This window comes from Cottoperca gobio, chromosome 6, assembly GCF_900634415.1.
Source record: "Cottoperca gobio chromosome 6, fCotGob3.1, whole genome shotgun sequence".
Taxonomy (NCBI): Eukaryota; Metazoa; Chordata; class Actinopteri; order Perciformes; family Bovichtidae; genus Cottoperca; species Cottoperca gobio.
This window is the reverse complement of record NC_041360.1, coordinates 2,594,731-2,615,819: the sequence shown is the minus strand read 5'-3', so window position 1 is coordinate 2,615,819 and position 21,089 is coordinate 2,594,731. Positions and strand designations below refer to the sequence as shown.

Genomic DNA, 21,089 nt, shown 5'->3' with positions numbered 1-21,089 from the left:
AGAGATGGGTTAACCTGGAATTCCATTATGCCTTTCATTACAATCCTGGACACTACTTGACAAAAAGGCCTGACTTCCATGGTGGATCCAGGCGATGAGCTTCAACAGACTGACAGCGAGCCGGCTAATACTGACCAACACCGCACTGCAGATTCACTGAACACAGAACAACCCCGCTGAATGCTTCACACAGTTCACACATCTCATGTTCCTCCTGATTATTTTTGTTGTACATCACTCTGGATTCTTCCATGTTTCTGATCAGTCTGAACACTCATCACAGCGACAGCTTCTGAAGCTTGAGGGTGCTCACAACAATCTGGCAAACTGAAATACGCACTCATTAAGTATCTTCAGTTCACAGAACAAGCGGTGTCCACTGTGCTTTGTTCTCTTCTATTCTGCTTCACTGACCACATTTTGTAGAAAACTGAGTAGACTGCACACGAACAACCGACTTAAAACTGATATGTCAACAAAGCTGAGTTGACACACTCCTAAGTGTGTATCAATGTGACGTTACAGAGAGAGTCTCCCGTTCACCTTTTCATTCTTGTAACTGCTATGGGATGTTGCAGCGTAGCGAACTATTCGTGAAACTACTACTGAAAATAAGCCCTAAATTGATCAATGTGTAATGGAACTGTTTCCAGCGATCAGATAATAGAAATATTTAGAATACAATAATATTTAGCAGACTACATTGTTTAATGGATGAAAGTAGCATCACATTGTAACTAAATGCACAAACAGTGATTCAAGCTTCTACGAAGTGCAACTAAATCTTGAAGGTTAGTGTGACCCAAACCAATCCAGCTGGCCAGGTGTACATAGCTATGAAAGGTTTGAACTTTTCTCTCAAGCTTTTCTAATACAACTACTTGCAACACATTTCATGTTTACAAAGTGCATCACCATGAATGACTTCAAGGGGAGACAGAGTTCTTGGACAGAGCTCCAGGAGGCAGTGCAGCCTTCTCAAAGACTTGTGCATGTGGAGTCACGTGTGCAGACCAAACACTACAGCTCTCAAGAGCTGTTTGGGCTACATCACTCATGGCTCCATGAAGCCACACAAATGGAGATTACTGTTCTAGGTTTCTAATGTTCTACACAGCCATTACTATCACTAGTCAGTATGCCAGTGGGCTCTGTGTTCCTACATTCTCCTGGGGTTCTACTCTATAATGACTTACTGCACTGGGTGGTCCTGTTGGAGAGCTGTCATTACAGGGGCAGCTGTGGCTAAGTGTGTCTCTGAAGATGTCCAGCAGGGGCCAGTGCTGCTGCCTGGTCAGACTCCGGGGCAGAGACTGCACGTTAAAGCAGCAGCAGGTGGAACAAAGGGCATCGCAGGAGTTAGGAGCCGGAGGTTGTTAAAATCTAATTCTAAACCATGAGAGGTGAACTCTGCTCTGTTCTCCACGAGTTTACAGCCAGTTCTAGAAAAGTGATGAACCTGATTAATTATGATGAGAATGTTTTTGCTTAGATTTACCCTTTATCTGAAATTTACAAAATCTCTGCAAAGAGGTCAGAAAAAAAAGTGTACAAAAATATGTCTGGTCACCCGTCAGTTGTCTGCACCTCTTGCATTTAGTTTTATACATTATAATAATCAAAATATAAAAGTAGTGAATATCGCACAAAATATCAGCAACTTCAAGCTAAATATTCCAGAGTCACTTTTTGAAAAGCATCAAACGTTACTGTGGCGAGAACAAGGGTACAAGAGAGGCAACTACAGTACAGAAGCACTCACATAGAAGGCTTGTTCACGTAAAGACGGCGTGTCAGGCGGACTCTGGTTGAAGATTGTGGAGAGTCTCTTACTGATGGTTGGAGCTTTGTTGACAGTGCTTGCCACAGACCCCTGGTCATCTTTATCAAATGGACTGAAGGAGGGGGAAACAATTAAGGAAGTGCAAGACAAAATAAATAAACATTCAATATTGTATTAAAGCAATGTTGTGTTAAATAATAACTTTATATTAACAAACAGTGCAGTCATGAAGCTCAGTATAATTGTCAGCACCCAGCAGCATGGTGAACAAAACCTACTTCCAGGTGACTTCCAGGCTTAGCTTAATCGTCCCAAGGTCATTAATATCCACGGCAACCGTCTGGGGTAGTGCAGCAAACAGGTCCTTAGTCTCGCAGGAAACACTTCCTACAACCACGTGATTGGCTAAGCTCTTCAACTCTGTCACCTAGGAGACCACAGAAATATAGTTTGATCATGCTACCAAAGCCTGGCTGTCTTTAGCAGGTCACTTCAGGTCAATCAGTCAGGTGGAGACGCAGACACCGTCAGACACCGTCAGACTACATCAGTACAAGTAACAAGAGTATTGTGCTAATCAAAGGAAGACCAAAAGTAAAGGAGACTAGTTAGTACAGAGTTCTGAACCAATAACAACATGTATACAGGGACTCTTTCATCACCAGGAGTAGTGACTCAGAACTAAGTGTACATAACAATAAATCCAAAGTTATTCAAAAAGATTGACATTGACGGACCTTCACAGAGAGGAAGTCACAGACGAGCGGCACGAACACCATCTCTTCACTGTCCCACACCTGCTTGCCATTGAGCTCTATTCTGCCTCGAAGCTTCCACCGCTGCCGACCGTACCTCATAAAGATCTACACACACACACACACACACACACACACACACACACACACACACACACACACACACACACACACACAGTTACTTTGTGTTCACATTCACCCTAATTATTTTTCTTTTAAATACTTTTCTTCATAGAGCTTTTGCTCTAAAGTATGTAGCAGTAGATAACACAAAGAGAGAGAGAAATACGCTCTCATACACTCACAAACTGACAGAAATTCAAAATTCACTCATTGGAACACAAAATCACACACATAATGCAAAGTGCAATGCTATAAGATGCCTGTCTGACCATGAGACATATTAACAAAGCACAGACTGTGTGCACACAGCCTGACAGACAGACAGACAGACATACATACAGACATACAGACATACAGACAGACAGACAGACAGACACACGCAGGCAGACAGACAGACAGACACACGCAGGCAGACAGACAGACAGACAGACAGACTAACCTCATATTGGTCACCAGCACACAATCTAGCAAATCCAGCCAGGCCTGAAAGACAAATAGAAAGAGACGCAGCCTATCATCTTCTCATAAGACCCAATAGGACTGGATTTATTTGATAAATAGGAACATTACCTGCCTTGGTCACTGATTTTAATCCCATCCGGATATGTGGGTCATTTTTCACCCCAATCCCAATAATCATATTTGAAGCTACAATTGCCTAAAAAACCTGTGAACTAGCTGGTCCTTCTGTCATTTAAACCCCGGCCTTGTATACGAGGATATGTAAGATGCTTGTCCGTGTTCGTTTTTTTTTTTTTAAATGAGCTCAATGTGAAATGTGACTTTTGTTGGAAAATTACGTCAAAAATGTTTTTGTTATGGCAGAGGAAGCGCATTTATGGACAAAACATGAGAAAATTATATTCGGGTGGATAAGGATAAGGATGAGTGTGCCAAATTAGGAGAATTTACTGGCGATAAACTTGACACAGAAGATATTTCACATATTTTGTGGGAATGGGCAGTGCCATCGTGAGGAACATGTGGATATAAAGTATTTGATGAGTTTTACCGTTGACATGGGTTATTTCAGTCTTCCTCTATTACCTATCTTGCAAATGACACTTTCTTGCTACAATAAGTGGGGCCTGAGCATCTTATGTTTGAAGTAAACTGGACTAATAGTGTTTAGAAGCTGCTGAATTTATTCACCCTATGGCAGCCATGTTTGTTTAGTGATCATAGAATAACTGTTCAGCTGTAGCGTCCAATGGATTCCACTTTTTATTTTATTTTTTATATTCCTTCATAGCAGAAGAAACAACCTGCTGATTTTGGAATTGCTGCATGTTTTCACATGTCAAGTTTACACAGTAACTCACCAATAACATCCAAAGGATTTAGAGCAACAGTAATATTATGATACGTTGAATCATGTGTGTCCAAATGTGAAGAAGATTTAATTAACTGCTTGGCAAAAATTCATAAAACATTTGTTTATTAAAGGAAATCTTTGAATTGCGTAAGCTTCCCAGTAGCAAGGAGTTGTGGAGTGTGAGTCTAGCTGGGTTTCTTCAGAGTATGTGACTTGTTGCATGGCAAGACAAGGTCACATCTAGTTGAAGAAGAGGATGGAAGGAAGAAAGTGTGAAGACAGAGGGTTTCATTCTTACCTTTCATCTTAAGGTGGAACTCCCCCAGCTGGTTCTCCAACTCGCTCTCCAACATACACATGTTCTACAGAGAGGATCATTTTTACCAAACAGAGATGAACTATAGAGCTGTAGTTTATAAATGTGTTCGTGGTTTCTATGTTATACTCTTTGATGTATTCCTGTCCCACAATACATTTACCATTTTTCTTTATTCAATATTAATCCACTTCTCCATCTCTCCACTCCTCCGCCCTATTCATCTCACCTCTGTGTACTCTTTGTATCCTTTATGTGCTTCTGCTAAACTCTCCCTGGCCTCCTTACTGGCCACAGAGGTCGTGTACGCCTTCACCATCTTGTTGGCTCCGTCTCTGAGTCTCCTCTGCAGGCAGTACGCGTCATAGAGCTCCTCAATCTAGTGAAAGAGGGGGAAAAGGTACACAGCTCATTTTCCTATCCAAAGTAGAAAGCAGCTTCATGGCAAAGTAAAACAATGTAACTCAGTAACAGACTGGTTCTGAACATGATGTTTAGTTTAGTACAAAAGAAATTCAGGCTCTATGTATAAAAACATTACTTTCACACAAGGAGAATATATTTCTCATTTCTATCTGCAGTCCCTACAAACCCTACATTTCAAAGCTCAAAATACAATAAATATATATAATAAATCTAAATATCTCGACAAAAATCAGCCAGTATCTACAGCAAAATGGTCTTCACTTCAAGACTAATGTAGTGCACTATGAAGTGTTTGTGTTTCAACCACCCACTGCAGATATACAGAGAGTAATACCACAACACAATCAAATGTCAGTGGGCTCTAAAATTTAATGTGAAGAACAAAACACCATCGAAATGCAAGCAACCAGTCCAATAGTTCAATCATGAACACATTTCTGTGACTTTTCCAAAATGTATGGGATAGCTCTTATTTTCTTTAAAATGTAGTGTTGAGGAGAGACATAGTTTAACAGGGATCATGGTGGTCTTACCTTGCTGAGGTGAAACTCCAGTCGTCTTATGTATCTCTCAGTCACCTTCACTTGCTGTCAGGGGGAAGCACAGAGTCACATTTATTCCTATTCGTCAACACAGACTATGGACCTTTTTCACAATATTATCGAATCCAGTCCAGCTAAAGGCTCAGGTCAGCAACTAAAGGCTTGTGCCAACTAAAGCACTGAGGAGGCCCCAGCCCCCTGTAGTGTAGTCACATCATACATTCAGGATATGTACATTTCCACAGAACACACAACGCAACCACACTCCATTCTAGTTTTTTTATTATTATTCGCTGTTAAGCTACCGTCAACACTTCCTGCATGGGTTTCAAATTAAAAGCCTGGCTGGAAAGACCCTTTGAGCAGCTGGGATGATTTTAATGTGCAACATAGTGCATGTGCAGGGAAAGTGAGATTAATTATCAAGACAACAATTAAACATGGAGAAAGTATTGAGTTTGTATTACTGCCATCTTACTAAAATACTGTCATATACTTAAAAAACAGGTGGAATTAAAAACATAGGCCCATCTCTAATACATCTCACACTCTCTGCAGTTGATGTAAGTGTTTAAGAGTTCACAGCAGCTCACCTTGTCCAGTTCATACAGGAAACCCTGAAGAGAGGAAACATCAAGTCATCAGTAGCTCTCAGAACAGCACGGTGTGATGTACACTCTTTATGTTATGTTGCTTTGTCAGAACATTTTCATTTTTGTAACCAAAGTTAACTTCAAGATGCCAAACAGAACGTACCAGTCTCGAGTTCCTCTTTGATTCTCTCATCTGTCTGCTGAGGCTGTCCAAGTCCATCTGATGAACCTGCAGGTAAGACCTGAGAGACCACACACTTAGACGTTGCCCTCTGCACTACCTGACCATCTCTCTCTGCCGGCTGTATCATTGTGCTGCTCTCCAGGATTCATTGGAGCCGAGTGTTCTACGTCTTTCTACTTAAAGTTGATCTCAAAGCAATAGTTTGACATTTTGGAAAATAAATGAAACGAACAAGAGATTGCATGTTAATCACATCTTTAGAGGTGTTGTAAGTGCATTTATTTACCTTTGGAACGGGCCAGTTTAGACTGGTTCCAGTCTTTATGTTAAGCTAGGATAATAATGCTGGCTGTAGTTTCATATTTAACGGACATGCAAGTATCAATCTTCTCATCTAATTCTCAGCAAGAAGGCGATCGAGAGTATTTCCCAAAATGTCGAACTATTCCTTTAAGAGTAAACCAATGGCCTATGGTTTGGAAAGACAGCTGGCTTTGACATGGTGGCTAGAGAGGCTGAAGTTGTTCTCCAGGAAGTTTAACTGCTTAGTTCACTTCTTTAACCTCATGTCACCTTAACTAAACACATTTTTTTCTTATCTTTACCAGTGTGGGCTGACTTGAGTCAAGTTGTTTCTTTGCCAAATTAAAAGCAATAATATATAGGTCTGTGAAAACCTTTTTTACGTAGACATGGACATGACTAGCTATCAATCTATTTATTCACTAAAGCAAGCCAGGCAGATTTACTGGTAACGTATGACATATCCTTTCTCTTGAACCATACTGCAACAGTAATACAACTGCAGGTGTACAGTAAGTAGGACTTTAGAATAGCAGAAATATCAGTCAATAAGTTGGAGTCACTCGCGCTGCGTTAAGGACATGATCCCTCTAAATGAAAGCTTACACTTTCTGTTTGTATGTCAGAGTGTGTGTTGTGAGAGTACTCACTGAAGGCCTTTCTTCAATGCCTCATAGACCTGATCCAGTCGCTCTGGCTGAGGAACCTTAGGTGGTGGGTTAGACTTGGTGGACATAGTAAACATCCTGCTGGCTCTGCTGGGCTTCCTGCTGAGACCTGGAGTGCTGAACACTGAGAGGTTCCTGCAACATCAGCAACATCATCCTCAAATGTCTGACATCCCCAGGTCAGCTTCATCAAACTCTGTTTTATTTATCAGTATTATCATATCACACAAGACTGACACCTCCAGCATGTGATGAAGTCCACAAGCCTACTCTAACAATAAAGTTGTTCTGTATAAGTGTTGCTGGAGCTTTGACCACTTCACACTTGTTCTCTTGTCCATGCACATGGAAGTAGGAGAATTTGTGGCAGAACCCCCACTCTGCACCTTCAGCATCTACACTGACAAGTCTGTCTCTCTCTCCAATGCAAATTGTTCATTGGTGATACTGGTGGGCCAAGTACCAGTTTGTTTAAGTTCATTGAGTCCACAGCCAACAACACAAGACATCTATATGTTGGTATAGTGTAATGAAGAGACAGTTTCAGTGATATAACAAGATAAAGTGATATATTCTTATAACGAGAAACATTTCTTGTTATAACTGAATAATGTGATCATCATTATACAGTAACATGAAGAATATTGTGTTAATGTAAAAAGAGTCCAAGCTTTTCTTTTCTTCATGGTGCAATAATGCACTGCTGTAGTTTAGGCCTACAAGCACTTTCAGAAACATCCTAATTCTTTAAAGGTTAAGTTATGATAATCCATATCGGCCCATTTATACCGTAGATGTGTGCGTGTGTGTGCACCTGTAGGGCTTGTCGTACGTGTTGACTCCAGTGAAGCTCTGGCTCCTAGTGATGGATCTGGAGGTGAGGCGTCTGGCTGGGCGAACAGATAGCGACATGGTGGAGAGAGTTTGGGATGGACTCCCTGTACAGAGAAGAGAAGGAAGAGCTATCAACAGACTGCTGATACCACAGCATCACAAACTGATCAGCCATGTTATCCTGACATTCATAGCGCAAATAAGAAATTGACTCAAATGGAAACAAACAGAAAAACAAACAAAAGAAATGTTTCTGTTAGTGGGAGTGCATCATAGAAACCACAAACTGTAGTGTTCTGATAGTCAGTACCCAGCTCCCAAACTAATTTCTTGTTGGAAACACTGCTAAATATAAATATCAATGTTATGTGAATTAAACATAAATGGCATAATGTTGCACTAAACAAGCAGGGGTCATTTTCAGACCTTGAGCCTCGCAGGAAGAGGCCTTGCAAAAAGCAGATCTATTTCCTCCTTACCGACTGCCACAGGACTGCTTCTGTCTCGCTCATGCGCAGGGTGAGAACTTATATCAACAAAGTCACGTGTGACCTTGGATGACCCCGGCTGGGTATAAGTTCTGGTGTCATCCAAGAGATCAGTCCTTAAAAGCGCAGGCTACTACTCTCAGAGCATTAGCTTGGACTAACATAAGATCATAAATTACTCGAAGTTTGTCGCTTCTAGCCTCGTGATCGCATCAGTCGGAGCTGCGGGTTACTCGCCCTCCAGAGGTTTGGACTGACTGACCCTCCACAGGAGGGAACTGTGTGGAAATCCTGTGAGAAGATTCTGTAGGACCGATCTTGTGGATGACACCGGAACTCATACCTGGCCGGTGTCATCCGAGATCACACCTGACCTTTTTGAGATAAATAATCGACCTGCGCATGAGATGGAAGATATTCAGTGTTAAGCACTGCCTCTCACGGTCATTCAGGATTCTGAAAACTGTAGTTACATCCGTAACTTTTGTTTGTTATTGTAAGTACAGTTTTAGTTCAAGGAGTCATGCACACACAAGGGACGAGTCAGCACGTAGAAAAGCCAGCATGGACCGAGCAGGCAGTCGGGAACCCATTGTTCTAATTGTTCCGACACCACATGAATGCAGCCCTATATTGCCTTGCCCTATATTACAATGTTAACAAAAGTGAAACCTAATTTGTGTATCTGCCCAGTGGTAATGAATGGGTGTTGTCTAGTAGCAGTATCCTGGCTTTTATACCATGGTAAACTATAGAAGGACGTTTAAACAAGACAGTTTGGGTAATAATTGTTCTGTTTGCCTCTTTCTTCCATAAACCGTTCTTTTACTTGAAGCTCAGAGGTGAACACATTTACCATGTAAATACTGCTTTTTTTCTTTTCTAAATAAGTAAATAGGAATGTACAAAACATTCAGAAAACAGGCTGAAGTTGAGCTGGCAGCTGGCATATCATATCAACTGTAGCTAAATAATGTTAATCCCATAAATCATTTGCCCAAAGGTCAAAATGATGTTTTGTTAGTGCAATCTCTAGTTGTGTCTGCTCTGTTGCAGATTGCTAGTTCAACAAAGATGTCTCACTCTGTAATATCGTTGGCTTGCAAACAATTTTCTTTTCTGCAGTTCAACAAGACCAACAGAGCAGTGAGTGTTCTCTGGCAACACGGTCAGGGGTCACAATGTCCCTGATAATCGTTCATCATATTATATCAATAATTTGAACTCAATAAATGCATAACTCTCAATCAGGAGCTCTCGCATTGAGAGCATTACATATGAAAAATGAACAGTCCCGACGAGCCTGGCTTATTAGTTATCAATCTTTTGAACACTAGAACAGTGTTGTTTTGTTTGTCATTACTAAGTATGAGCTGCTCCTGCTTATCATAGTCACTGTACATAACATCTACACTTCCCCAGGCCTAACGTTGTGTTGGTATGCTATTTGTTGTCTGCACTGTTACTCTATCTGTTCATTGTCGTCATGCTGTTGCTGATTCTGTGTGTTATAAGAGCTCTCTTGTCTCTTTGTAGTGCAGGCTCTGTTTGTATCTGGATACTTTTACACTGGTTTAATCTGTTGATTGTATTTTCTATTCTTTTATTGCTAACGTCAGTTCTTTTAACTATTGCCTGCCCAGGGACGACAGACACAATTAAGCCCTTCTGGCATTTTTTATTATTATTATGTGTTCTTTTGTTGTCAAGTTTTTACCCCGAGTTTGTTTTGTTAGTTTGGCTTTGATGCCTTATTTGCTCTTGTGTTAAGAGCCCTCCTTTTGTTCTTTGTGGTGTCGTTAAAAGCAATTGTTTGTCAAATTGTTCACCATATTTAATAAATATATCTTATTTTGCCATCAACATCTGGTGTATGTTACTCCCTTTTCCCTCGCCGAGCCGGGGTCGTAACACCATCATTCAGAAGCGTTTCTGCATCCCGTCAAATCAGTTATAAGGGCTCCCATTCAAAACTACAACTACAACTATGTCACCCGTTTATCACCTAAAACAGGCTAATCCAATTGAACCCACATTTGAAGTCTGTGGCCTGAAGCAGTGATTTGTTATTGTGGCTTAAGTCAGCAGTTAATTTCTCTCAGCTAAAGCAGAGTTTTCCTACTGTGGCCGATCCAGTGTCCTGTATCCTGTTTCTGCAAACAGCTGAAAGGCCTTTGCAAGACGCCTGCCAAACACCCCCCTCCCACAGCACAGGAAATGTCACAATCCTACAGGAAGTCAGAAGCAGCAGCCTCTCCTGACAGGAAATTGAACAAAGGGAGATAGTCCTGAGGGCTACATACATCTGGCTGAAAAGAAAATGCTTTAAAGTAGAATTGACATTTATCCTTGTAAGTAAATTATCTTTATAAGTAAAACAAATATTGTATAAAGTGTACTCTGAATAAAAAGGAAGATTTCATTTTACTCCTAACTGTGTGTGTGTGTGTGTGTGTGTGTGTGTGTGTGTGTGTGTGTGTGTGTGTGTGTTGGGACTCGACCTAGTTTAAGTACTCACACCAAGTACAGAGGAGCTGGAGGGCAGAGAGATCAAAGAAGACAGCACATTTCAGAGAGGGAAACGGAGCCTGACGGAGGTGCAGAGTGGACAAACAGGGCAAGTGGAAATGTTGGGTGATACTGGGTCCATCTCATTCAGGCACTTTCCTCTATGATTTCCTGCTAAGTCATCATGTTGTGTTGTCACAGCAGTTCACTGTCTCTATGAGGAAGTCGAGATAATAAGTCTGTTTTCAGTGCACAGTTTCTGTGCAGTAACAATTCTCTACGAAACAGTTGAATCTTATTCAATGAGTTTTACAGTTGTCAGTCTTTTATCGATGCCGGCATATAGTGGCCAAAGGTGCCAGCTACTCTGATGTATCACAAAGAGTCATATAGAACAAGCACTAAATGTCTGTGGAGCTGATTTACTTGCTAATCTGGTCCTCGGCATGCTCCGCTTAGTTTAGGCAGTGCTATCACGCTAACTAACATGGCTTTGAGGTCCTACACCTAGTGAGGGAGGTTTGGGTGGTGAAAGTATCAGGTGCACATCACAATATGATAGAGTCAAATACAATAACACTCAGGAGTGTTTTATACAAACATATACAATCAAATGAAGATGTTTAAAAAGAGATGTGGATGAATGAACATATGCATGGTTTTAAGCCTCACAGATGTATCAGCACTCAGCACTCATGTGGGATCCCTATGAATGTCTTCTTCACCCTTTGAAACCTGATTGACTCAATTTGCAACATAAACTTCTTACCTTCTTCTCAGAGTCAAAAATAAAGAGGCCCTTAACAGACAGCTGGATTCAGAGCCGTGCACTATTTGCAGTTATCTCTCATATCCATAAACCTCCATCAAATCAGCAAAAAGCTAAATGTGGTTTTGATTGTAAGACCACATTGTCCCAGTGTAACTATCTAACCCTAATAGGGATGTACGGCCTTGGCTCGTTGGTCTGAACAGAACAAGTGGAAAACATCCCACAAGCTGTACAGACACTATAAAGGTTTCAACAAAACACCATCGCTTTGACTTTCTTCTTCTACAGCAGCCTATGGAGAGCACCGGCAACTCCCACACAGATGAGAGAAATTATATTTGGTGTCACTCAGGAGAATATAAGCTCAAAAAACATGTACACAAGATGAAAATATCACAGAACAAAACTCTCATACACACACACACACACACGATATTATGTGATATCCTGATATTGATTTTGATTTGATTGATGGTAGACTTCCTGACCACTCAGTGTTGTGTCCATGATTCCAAACAGGAGAATTATTTGACAACAATAACAGTTTAGACTCTCAGCAGCAAGTTAAAAGAAGAAATAGAAACTTCCCTCTTAACTTTCTTTCTTCTGAGATGTGTATTCCAATGTTTGGACAAATTCCTTTTATAGTAAAATGATGGACAATGAGCTTCCAATTCATGTTTACATTTTTGAAAACAAATAGGCCGCAAAAAAAATCTTCTGCATTTCTCGCCGTCACGTTGCCCTTGTGTATTCTTTGTACCGTTACAGCACTAAACCCTGAGAGAAACACCAACCTTCATAGGGCTCCATGTCTCTGTCAGAGTCCCCGTTCAGACAGGGCAGTGGTAGTCGGCACATTTCTCCCTCTGTCACACCCCACTGTCCTGTCTGCTATCTCCAGCCTTGTTATTAGACCTTCATGAGCTGATCAGTCAGCATCCCATTTAGTTTCATGATCCATCAGCTACATTCAAACTTCAACTAGCTCATCCAGAATTCGGTCAGTTAAAGCCAACAGACTGAACATGTCCGTCACACTGTGCTGTATTTTGTGTTCCCTACCTGATCCAAACAGTGGTCCAGTCCTGCCCAATGATAACAACAGATTCCAGTCACACCATCTCCTCTGTTATTGATGTTCTCATATAAACACTAGGACTGTGGCTCTGTGCCACACACGCAGCCTTCCATACGCCTCTGTGTTAAGCGTGGGTGGGACACCACACCTATTGTTTGATGCTCTCTGGCCACTCTCTCCCAGACCATTCTGGAAAAACACTGCCTGGGACCCACACACACACGGTAGTTTTTTGATTTTATTGTTAGTATACTTCCTGACCACTAAGTGCTGGGTCTATAATAGTTTAGACTCAAGTTAAAAGAAGAAATAGAGACTTCTTCTGAGATGCGCTGTGCAGCTCTTGTTGAAGTTATAGATCAATTGCAAAATGGCCAGACACCACATCATCATAGCTATGATCTGTGGCCTTTGTGACGGCCTCAGAGGTGGCCCTGTCCTGTCCTTTCCAGGCTGTGTGCTTAACCTGTGTTTCAGGAGGTTGATTGGTGGAGCTGAGACCTCGTCAGTGATGCAGCACACCTGAGCAGGCTGGGCTCAGGCTATAAAGCAGACCTACAAAATCTTCTCGTCTCTTCGCCTTCGCCTGCTGACTGATACTATTATTTGCTTGTGCCTTGTGCTTCTGTCATTTACTTAATTAAACCTTAGAGCAAAGTTATGGATTGTGTGGTCTCCCTCCTTGTCACCTCCTTTTGAGCCAGGTTGTGATACCTTATGTATAAGGAAATGGATATAAACAAAGTATTACAGAACAACACAACCACATTAATATCTAATTGCAATAACACAAATGGTGAATCTTCATTTGAGACTGACCAGATATTAAAGAAGTGGGCAACAGATTATAGTAATGTGTATGCATGGTATAGCCCTCCTCTGTTTAATGGTCAATTCTTAAATGACAATGAGATGAGTAATACAGCACATCGGCCAAATGATAAGCTGAACATTGAGACACACTAGAGGAGGGGCAGAGGGTAATACATATAGCTAAATTAAATAAAGCTGCTGGAGTAGAGGACATCTCTAATGAGGTCCTTAAATGTTATATTTTCCTCCTCTTTGTCAAACATGATAAATAGACAGCATTTATGTAGCACTATTTCAATCTTTGCGACCACCCAAACCCAAAATGTTCTCTGGTATTGATGGTAAATTGTATAATGCCTTTAAAGCCTTATAAAAGCCCCAGTTACATGTTTATAGTCACATTTATATTAGTATATTATATATATAGTATATATATATATTAGTTTCCTGGATCAATGCTTCATGAACGGCGATATAGAAACATACACCAGAGCTAAACATCAGTTTTAGGAGATGCTCGACTGTCAGACAAACATCACAGTCATCTACAACCTAACAAACTGTGAGTGTAACCATTGTAACCACTGCACAAAAGTAAAACAGAACAAGGTGGTGATGGCCTAGTGGTCAAGTGGTACACCTTCCAAATACAACACCGACTGGTTGTGAGTTCAATACCAGGCTGCCACCATCGTGCCGCTGAGCAAGGTACTTAACCCTGAGCTGCTCCAGGGAGACTGTCCCTGTAGTTAGTTCACTGTAAGTCTCTCTGGAGAAGAGTGTCTATATGTAATAATGTAATGTAAACAAGACATTTATGGATTTAACATCCTAGAAGGAGTTCCCCATTAATCATTTCATTAACTGTAAAACTTTGTAATCTAGTGTTCCTCAGTTGCAAACTTCTTTTACACTGGAAGAACAAAAAGACGTTCGCAAGACAGGCTGGCAGAACACAAATATGCCATTTGCACAGGGCTCTATGGCTGGAAACTATTCTTATTCAAAGAGCACCTCAAACAAACTCTATTTGAGTCCAGGAAGTGCTCCTGCCCAAACACCTTTTGTGGCAAACCACGGACCACCATGGAATTTCAACACTGATAACAGTATAAATATTTTGGAGTCAAAGAAAAATCTGAAACGCTAAACTATTTCAAAGATACACAAATAACTGAGATAGTTGGTAGAATTTGCTCAGTAGAGACACAAGATATGTGCTGAGGCAGGATATTGTTCACTTCAAAAATAAACATTTCAGAGAGTAAACTTAACTGGGAAATAAATTAGCATATAAATAATAACTACAAATTAAAAATATATATATAGAGTGGGAAGTAAAATAACAGGGAAAATACATAGACAACTGCAGCCTGTAAAATGTTATGCAATTTGTTCACATAATACACATAAAATACAGTATATCTGTCATAGTTTAGTACAGAGGTTCCCATACTTTTTCTGCAGGGCCCCCCTTTTGTAGATAAGAATATTTTCTAGCCCCCCCGGGAGCCCTGTCACAAACTTGTCCATGTTATGCTAGCAGGGCTCAAGCCTTGCCACGCCCGCCCCCCACTTTGGGAACCACTGGCTTAGTATCTGCCGATGATTAATGATATGGGTCAGCTTTGAAAGTTTTGCTTCAACAACAAAATGTTTTTAACGATGCTCATATTTCCATGGTGAATGAAGCCTGTCCAGTTAGACATGAAGCACACCTGCGTGGTTAGTGTCGGTAACACAGTGTGGTAGGCTATGGATGAAAGGTCTTGCAGGCTATAATGATTAAACACAGTCGGTTTTAAAGTTGAACTACTCCTGCCTAAACCTAACGCTGCTCTGTGAGATGTACCCTTTGAGACTGACCATCACAGATTATTTGGGCAGAGGCCACAAATACATCACTGATTCTCATAATACTTGATACAATATACCATCAATAAAGATCTCAGCACATAATGTGTACTACAGTGTAATATATCTGGCAACTGCAGTCAGGGAATAAAAATGCTGAACATCATTGAGAAACTTTTACTCCTATATCATTCTTAGTATTCCTACTCAGCAGTTCTGGGCACTGTAGTTCTGATTGCTCAGAGAGAAGATGTCAGAAGTCTCATTCACATCTCACAGCAGATGATCCTTCAACAAGCAAACAACTCACATGTGCAGGTAGATTATTATCCCACCTCTGTGCACACACGGGTACACTTTGTGTTATTGTTCTTCAGTCAGCAATGGTCCAAGCTCTAGCAGTGATGATGATACTTCACATGCTTCTTACTATAGTCTAATCATAATCAATAGATATTTTTCCATTTTATAAATACTCAATATGTACAGTATTACAGTACACTAAACTCATCAGCCTACATGAGTGTTTACCAGTAAGACTCAGGTTTTAGTGTCTTTCTTCATTGCCTGGGATATAAAAACATCAGATTTCCACACCAAAAGTGTTGCGTCCTGGTGATAGTTCAGTAACAAGATCATGGGCTGCTGACATCTCCGTCAGCTGAAGAGCCAGTCATGCTGGCGGCAGTAGAGGAGTCTGCCATGCTGTTATCCTGCATTACAGTGAACAATGACGCATAAAAAAAAAAAAGATTAAAAAAAAGACAATGACTCAACAAGTCTACTCGGGGGATTCTCCACTCGTGATTCGTATCATTTAGGGGGCAGCCCATCAACTCCAAAGATGTATCATTACATGAAATCCATGTTTGGTGTGAAACACAAGGATTTACTTCCTGCTTGGTATGACTTTGGGGGGAAAAGCCTTATGTTTTGAGATGGTTAAGGTATAAAAAGGAGGTCAGATAGGGTCTAGTCAATGTTCAGTATCTCCCGTAACTACGATGGGATCCGTCAGAACTAAGACATGTGAACAGAATGAATTAGACTTCTGTCTCTGGCTGCCACTACAAGGGAGAGACAGGAAGTTTTGAATGGACAGATGACACAACATAAATGGCCTCGAAGACCGATGGTTACTCCTGGTGAAATGTGTCCACTGACAACACCACATATTAAGCAGAGTGAACAAAGGGTCAGTCCTCAGTAGTCCTCTTGGGATCATTAATACTTCATCTGATGTTAATAGTTTCCTCCCATCACAACCCCACAAAGTGTACATATAGTTCGGTTTCATAACTGCAGGCCCTTCCCTCCCTCATATTACTGTCTTTAGGAAAAGGAAACCCAGGAGGGAGGAACATCCTGCAGGGAGGGAAGGGACAGGAAAAGATGCAGTGCAGGGTTGTACTGAGTCACAGGAATAACCCAGACAGGAAAAAATTATTATAAAGCTGAATAATAATGCAACTTTGACAACAATAAAAGTAGACTGTGTTCACAAGCAAGTAAATGTTAGTTTAAATTCAAAGAATCAAATCAATGGAATAGTTCAGCATTTTGGGGAATGCACTTAGTTCTTCTTCTTTCCAAGAGTGAGATGAGAAGATTGATATCAATCTCACGTCTGTGTGTTGAAGGGGAAGTGTGTCGATCGTACACGTCAAAGTGTGTTTACAGCTGCTGGGTAGTTGAGTACTACTGCATATGTGCAAACGCTGCTTCAAGCCTTTTGTGGCACCAGGGAGCTGCTCAAAACGTGATCAGCTGCTTCAAGAGACCTGCGTGGGAGCTGAAGACGACACGTTTGTGGGGGTGTGGAGTTAGAAAGAAATGAGTTCACCAGACCTCTGTAGCCGCTTGTATCGTTATATTGCATCTGATGTATACACAATAAGATAAATGAATAGATATCTATCTATATTTCAGAGCAACATGTTATGTGTATCACATTGTCTGTTCCCATTCCTCTGACAGCAAAACTGTTTTATATGTTTTAATGTTTATTGTCTCTCATATCAAGATATTTTGCCAAATGCTTGAGGATAATGGACTAAAACTCTTACATACAGAAAGTCTTTAAGTTCTACACACACATGCCACAAACAGTGATAATGGTTGTATAGCTGTTCCCACTGCTGTCACATCATCTCAAACCCACCAACTCCGACAGTCCTGGTAAGAAAACATGAATATGGCTCTTTATTGTAAATAAAAACATTTACTTGCTGCTGTTGAACTGAATTGGAGGGAGTAGGGCTGATTATTTAATCCAATGTCTTAAAACCACTGCATGTGTGACAAAGTTATGACACTATATGTTGAAAAGTAAAGTGCATGATACATGTTGGTATAACATGTTTACACTGTAGCTGCCAACAGCTCATACTATAACATATTTTACCAATATAAAATCTACCATTTTCATGCCATATATATATATATATATATATATATATATAACAGATTTATAACAATAAGTCAGTAATTCCCCCAAATGTGTATTCTTGTTAAGAGGAAACCCCCAGGAAATAAACACTTCTTATTCAAATCCACACTGACATATTTGATTTGACATGTTGTGCACTAATAATTATTTATAATTATAATTATTTTTTAAACTGTTTTAGATTTATGAATATATGTTTCTCTTGTCATGAAACCAATATTGTAGTTTCCAATAATTTTAGTACAGTATAAAATTAAATTCAACATTGTATATGTATCATGCATAATAGTAATGCAAGGCACATTGTAAAAACTGTATAATAACTACATTTAAATGTATTCATTATCTAATTACAAACGCTGGCGACAACTCCTACACAACTTGCCCTCTTCAGCTGACAGGTTGGCAGTTAAGTTGAATGTGTCTTAAAACTGAAGTTCTGTTGAGCATGTGATGCTGCAGTGACTTCCTGTTTACATTGACATACAGATGTTCCCTGACAAACCATTTAAGCTTAAGCTGCTTCAGTAAATCACTAGTTTCAAATGAACTGCTGGTCACTAAGAAAGTATGAGGAACTGAGCGTTTACAAACAGCCAGCCCTTTAGAGCCAGCCCTTTATTACTAATCTACTCTTTTTCAAGTATATTTCACCATACTTTCATAAAAACCCTGCTGAGTATATTTTCTTTGGAAATTCATAACGTCATCATAATACACATTTCTGCAGCATTAATTCCATCAGGATAACATTCATATGTTATCATACAGTACGTGGGGTTTGGCGAAATTATTTAACAAAAAACGTGAAAACTTCTTAACACAATACAAAACATTTTTTCAGCATAAAGACGAGTCGTTGATGAGACAAAAGAGACATTGTCAAACAAAAGCTGTATCTAAATGCTGTATAATGTCGTTGACTAAAACGGACTTTGAAACTAAAAATTTCTCTGTTCACAATTTAAGAAAGTTACATGGTAATTGTTCTTCCTGTCCATGCTGGCTGTAAAGACATTCCAAATGTAAGCGATGGACGAAATACACAGTTCCCGTTATGTGCAACAACTTACTCTAAATGAGGCATCAGCAGTCTGTGTTAGACACATCTAATGTGGATTTTTCAACGTTTGTGTTTCCACCTTGATGATTTATGGCAGAGGCATGGTAACACACATGGAGAATTTTGACTTACAAAGACTGTAATTTCAGAAAATGCAGACTTGATTTGACAATCTCAGATTGTTAAAGCCTCAAATGAGCCTCAACTGAACTTCACAAAGGATTGAGGATCTCAGTTTGGACAAGAGGAACAATCTCAGCAACCAAAACGGTATCACTGTACTGTACATATGGGCATGTCAGTATTGTTACGAGACAGTCGTGAATATTTTTTTTACCTATCCTTTAAACTTAGTTGAACAAATATGGATATTCTACAACCCATATCCACAATGGAACTAGGTACGGAAACCCAGCCCCGACTACTTATACAATGTATAGTGGCAGGGGCACGGTGGCATGGTGCATTAAGGCGGAGTGACCCACGGTACGTGTTGATCAGTAAGAGAAACACTAAAATACTAGGAAAATACATTTGAGACTTTATGCTGATATATTACGGGAAGGACCTCCATTGAATCATATGACAATGACAAACGTTGCTCTAAACTAGTTTTTGTTTCGTTTTTAAGGTATTTGGAGTGAAATCTCGAGCTCATAATAAGTTACAAACCAGCAACTGTAAGTTCATCCTGACAAACAGAGAGTTAATGATTAGACATAAATTAGTCCCACTGAGCTGCACCACACTGGTTCATACCTCCATATCCACTGTACATGGCAGCTGTGGTGGTCGATGTCAAGTCTAGCGAGGGCTCCACTCAATTCCAAAAACTGGGTCCTCGCTCCGAGTGGACTCTCAGTTGGTATCCTTCCCTTTCTCTTTTAGCCACTCACTCTTTTGGGCATCTGGTTCACTTTTCTCTTTATCACGTTGTGTTTCCCTTTTTCTCTTCCCCCATATCCACTGTCAGAGTTAATCCTTCGTCCACTCACCTACTGATTCTCTCTCTCTCTCTCAGACACACTGATAAGAAGAGGAGGGGGAGGAGGGAGTAGGAGGAAAAAGGAAAAAGCAAGGCGGTCCTCCCTCCTCTTCTTCCCTACTGACATCACCGGTGTTTCCTGCCCCTCCTTCTCCCTCTTGAACATATTGTTTCAGACCACACACACACACACACACACACACACACACACACACACACACACACACACACACACACACACACACACACACACACACACACACACACACACACACACACACACACACACACACTGGAACTAAACTTGGGCGCTTGAGGTTGTACTGGGTTCCCTCCAAACCGCTTCCACTTGGTTCACATGCCACCTGCTCTAAATGTAATCAAAACAAACCAATATACATTTTCATATCATATACTTATACAAAAGTTGCAGTGGCTGAATCTAAACATAAAGTTAGTGTACCGTCTCGGCAAACACATAAAAAGGTGGAAAAAGATTCAATCAAAGTTTATCACGGTGTCTCCGCTACTGATATTTGCTTATCAGCTGATAGAGAATCAACATCCCCTGCAGCCTGCACACAGTTCAATACTTTGCACTATGTGACAAGACGAGGATGGCAGCGCAGTGGAGCATGATATCACGCATCTACTACTGTAATTATACGGAGCAAGACAGCCCATTCCCTAACAAAGAACAACCACAGAGAACAAAAATATACAACAAACTCACAAATAGTAAAAAAAAAAAAAAAAGAAATAAAAGGTTTAAAGAGCTAATTGAAAAACTACAAAGTGGAAAAATTACTTCTATTTCATTACATTTCAGAGACACTCTTTACCTGAATAAACTTATAAGCTTATATTATAAGATAATAAAATACAACACATTGTTGAAGATTAGTTTCAGATTTCAGATTAGACATTTTCTCTTTCTCTTCCCTTTGACCACAACATTTGTATCACTTCATCCTTGAACATGATGCCTCAGATGTCGCACAACTGCTCACTTAATTTGCCTGACATAAGACATTAAAACTATGCAGTCTGTTACGCTTTTGCCTTTTTGATTAAGTATATCTGAAATGTTTGTATATTACACTGGACACACAAGGAGAACGTACTTCTTCCGCCCCACAGGAAGCCACAGGTAACAGGTTGTCCATTTACTGTGGAAAAGGGCTGTTTGTATCATGACATAACCCTACCGCTCGTCTTCAGACACTTTCCTCTA

General features: G+C 40.3%; 1 protein-coding gene across 1 annotated transcript in view; it reads right to left on the bottom strand.

Annotated features, from left to right (window-relative positions):
- LOC115009270 (rho family-interacting cell polarization regulator 1) overlaps positions 1-19,881 on the bottom strand; it is a 38,940-nt gene extending 19,059 nt beyond the window's left edge. Inside the window, 12 exon segments of the mRNA XM_029433148.1 lie at positions 1,763-1,895; positions 2,062-2,210; positions 2,521-2,646; positions 3,101-3,144; positions 4,275-4,338; positions 4,522-4,671; positions 5,252-5,305; positions 5,854-5,877; positions 6,017-6,095; positions 6,991-7,143; positions 7,823-7,946; positions 19,630-19,881. Coding sequence (XP_029289008.1) covers positions 1,763-1,895; positions 2,062-2,210; positions 2,521-2,646; positions 3,101-3,144; positions 4,275-4,338; positions 4,522-4,671; positions 5,252-5,305; positions 5,854-5,877; positions 6,017-6,095; positions 6,991-7,143; positions 7,823-7,946; positions 19,630-19,648 — 1,119 coding nt within the window. The 5' untranslated portion in view covers positions 19,649-19,881.
- Positions 19,882-21,089: the final 1,208 nt, after the last annotated feature.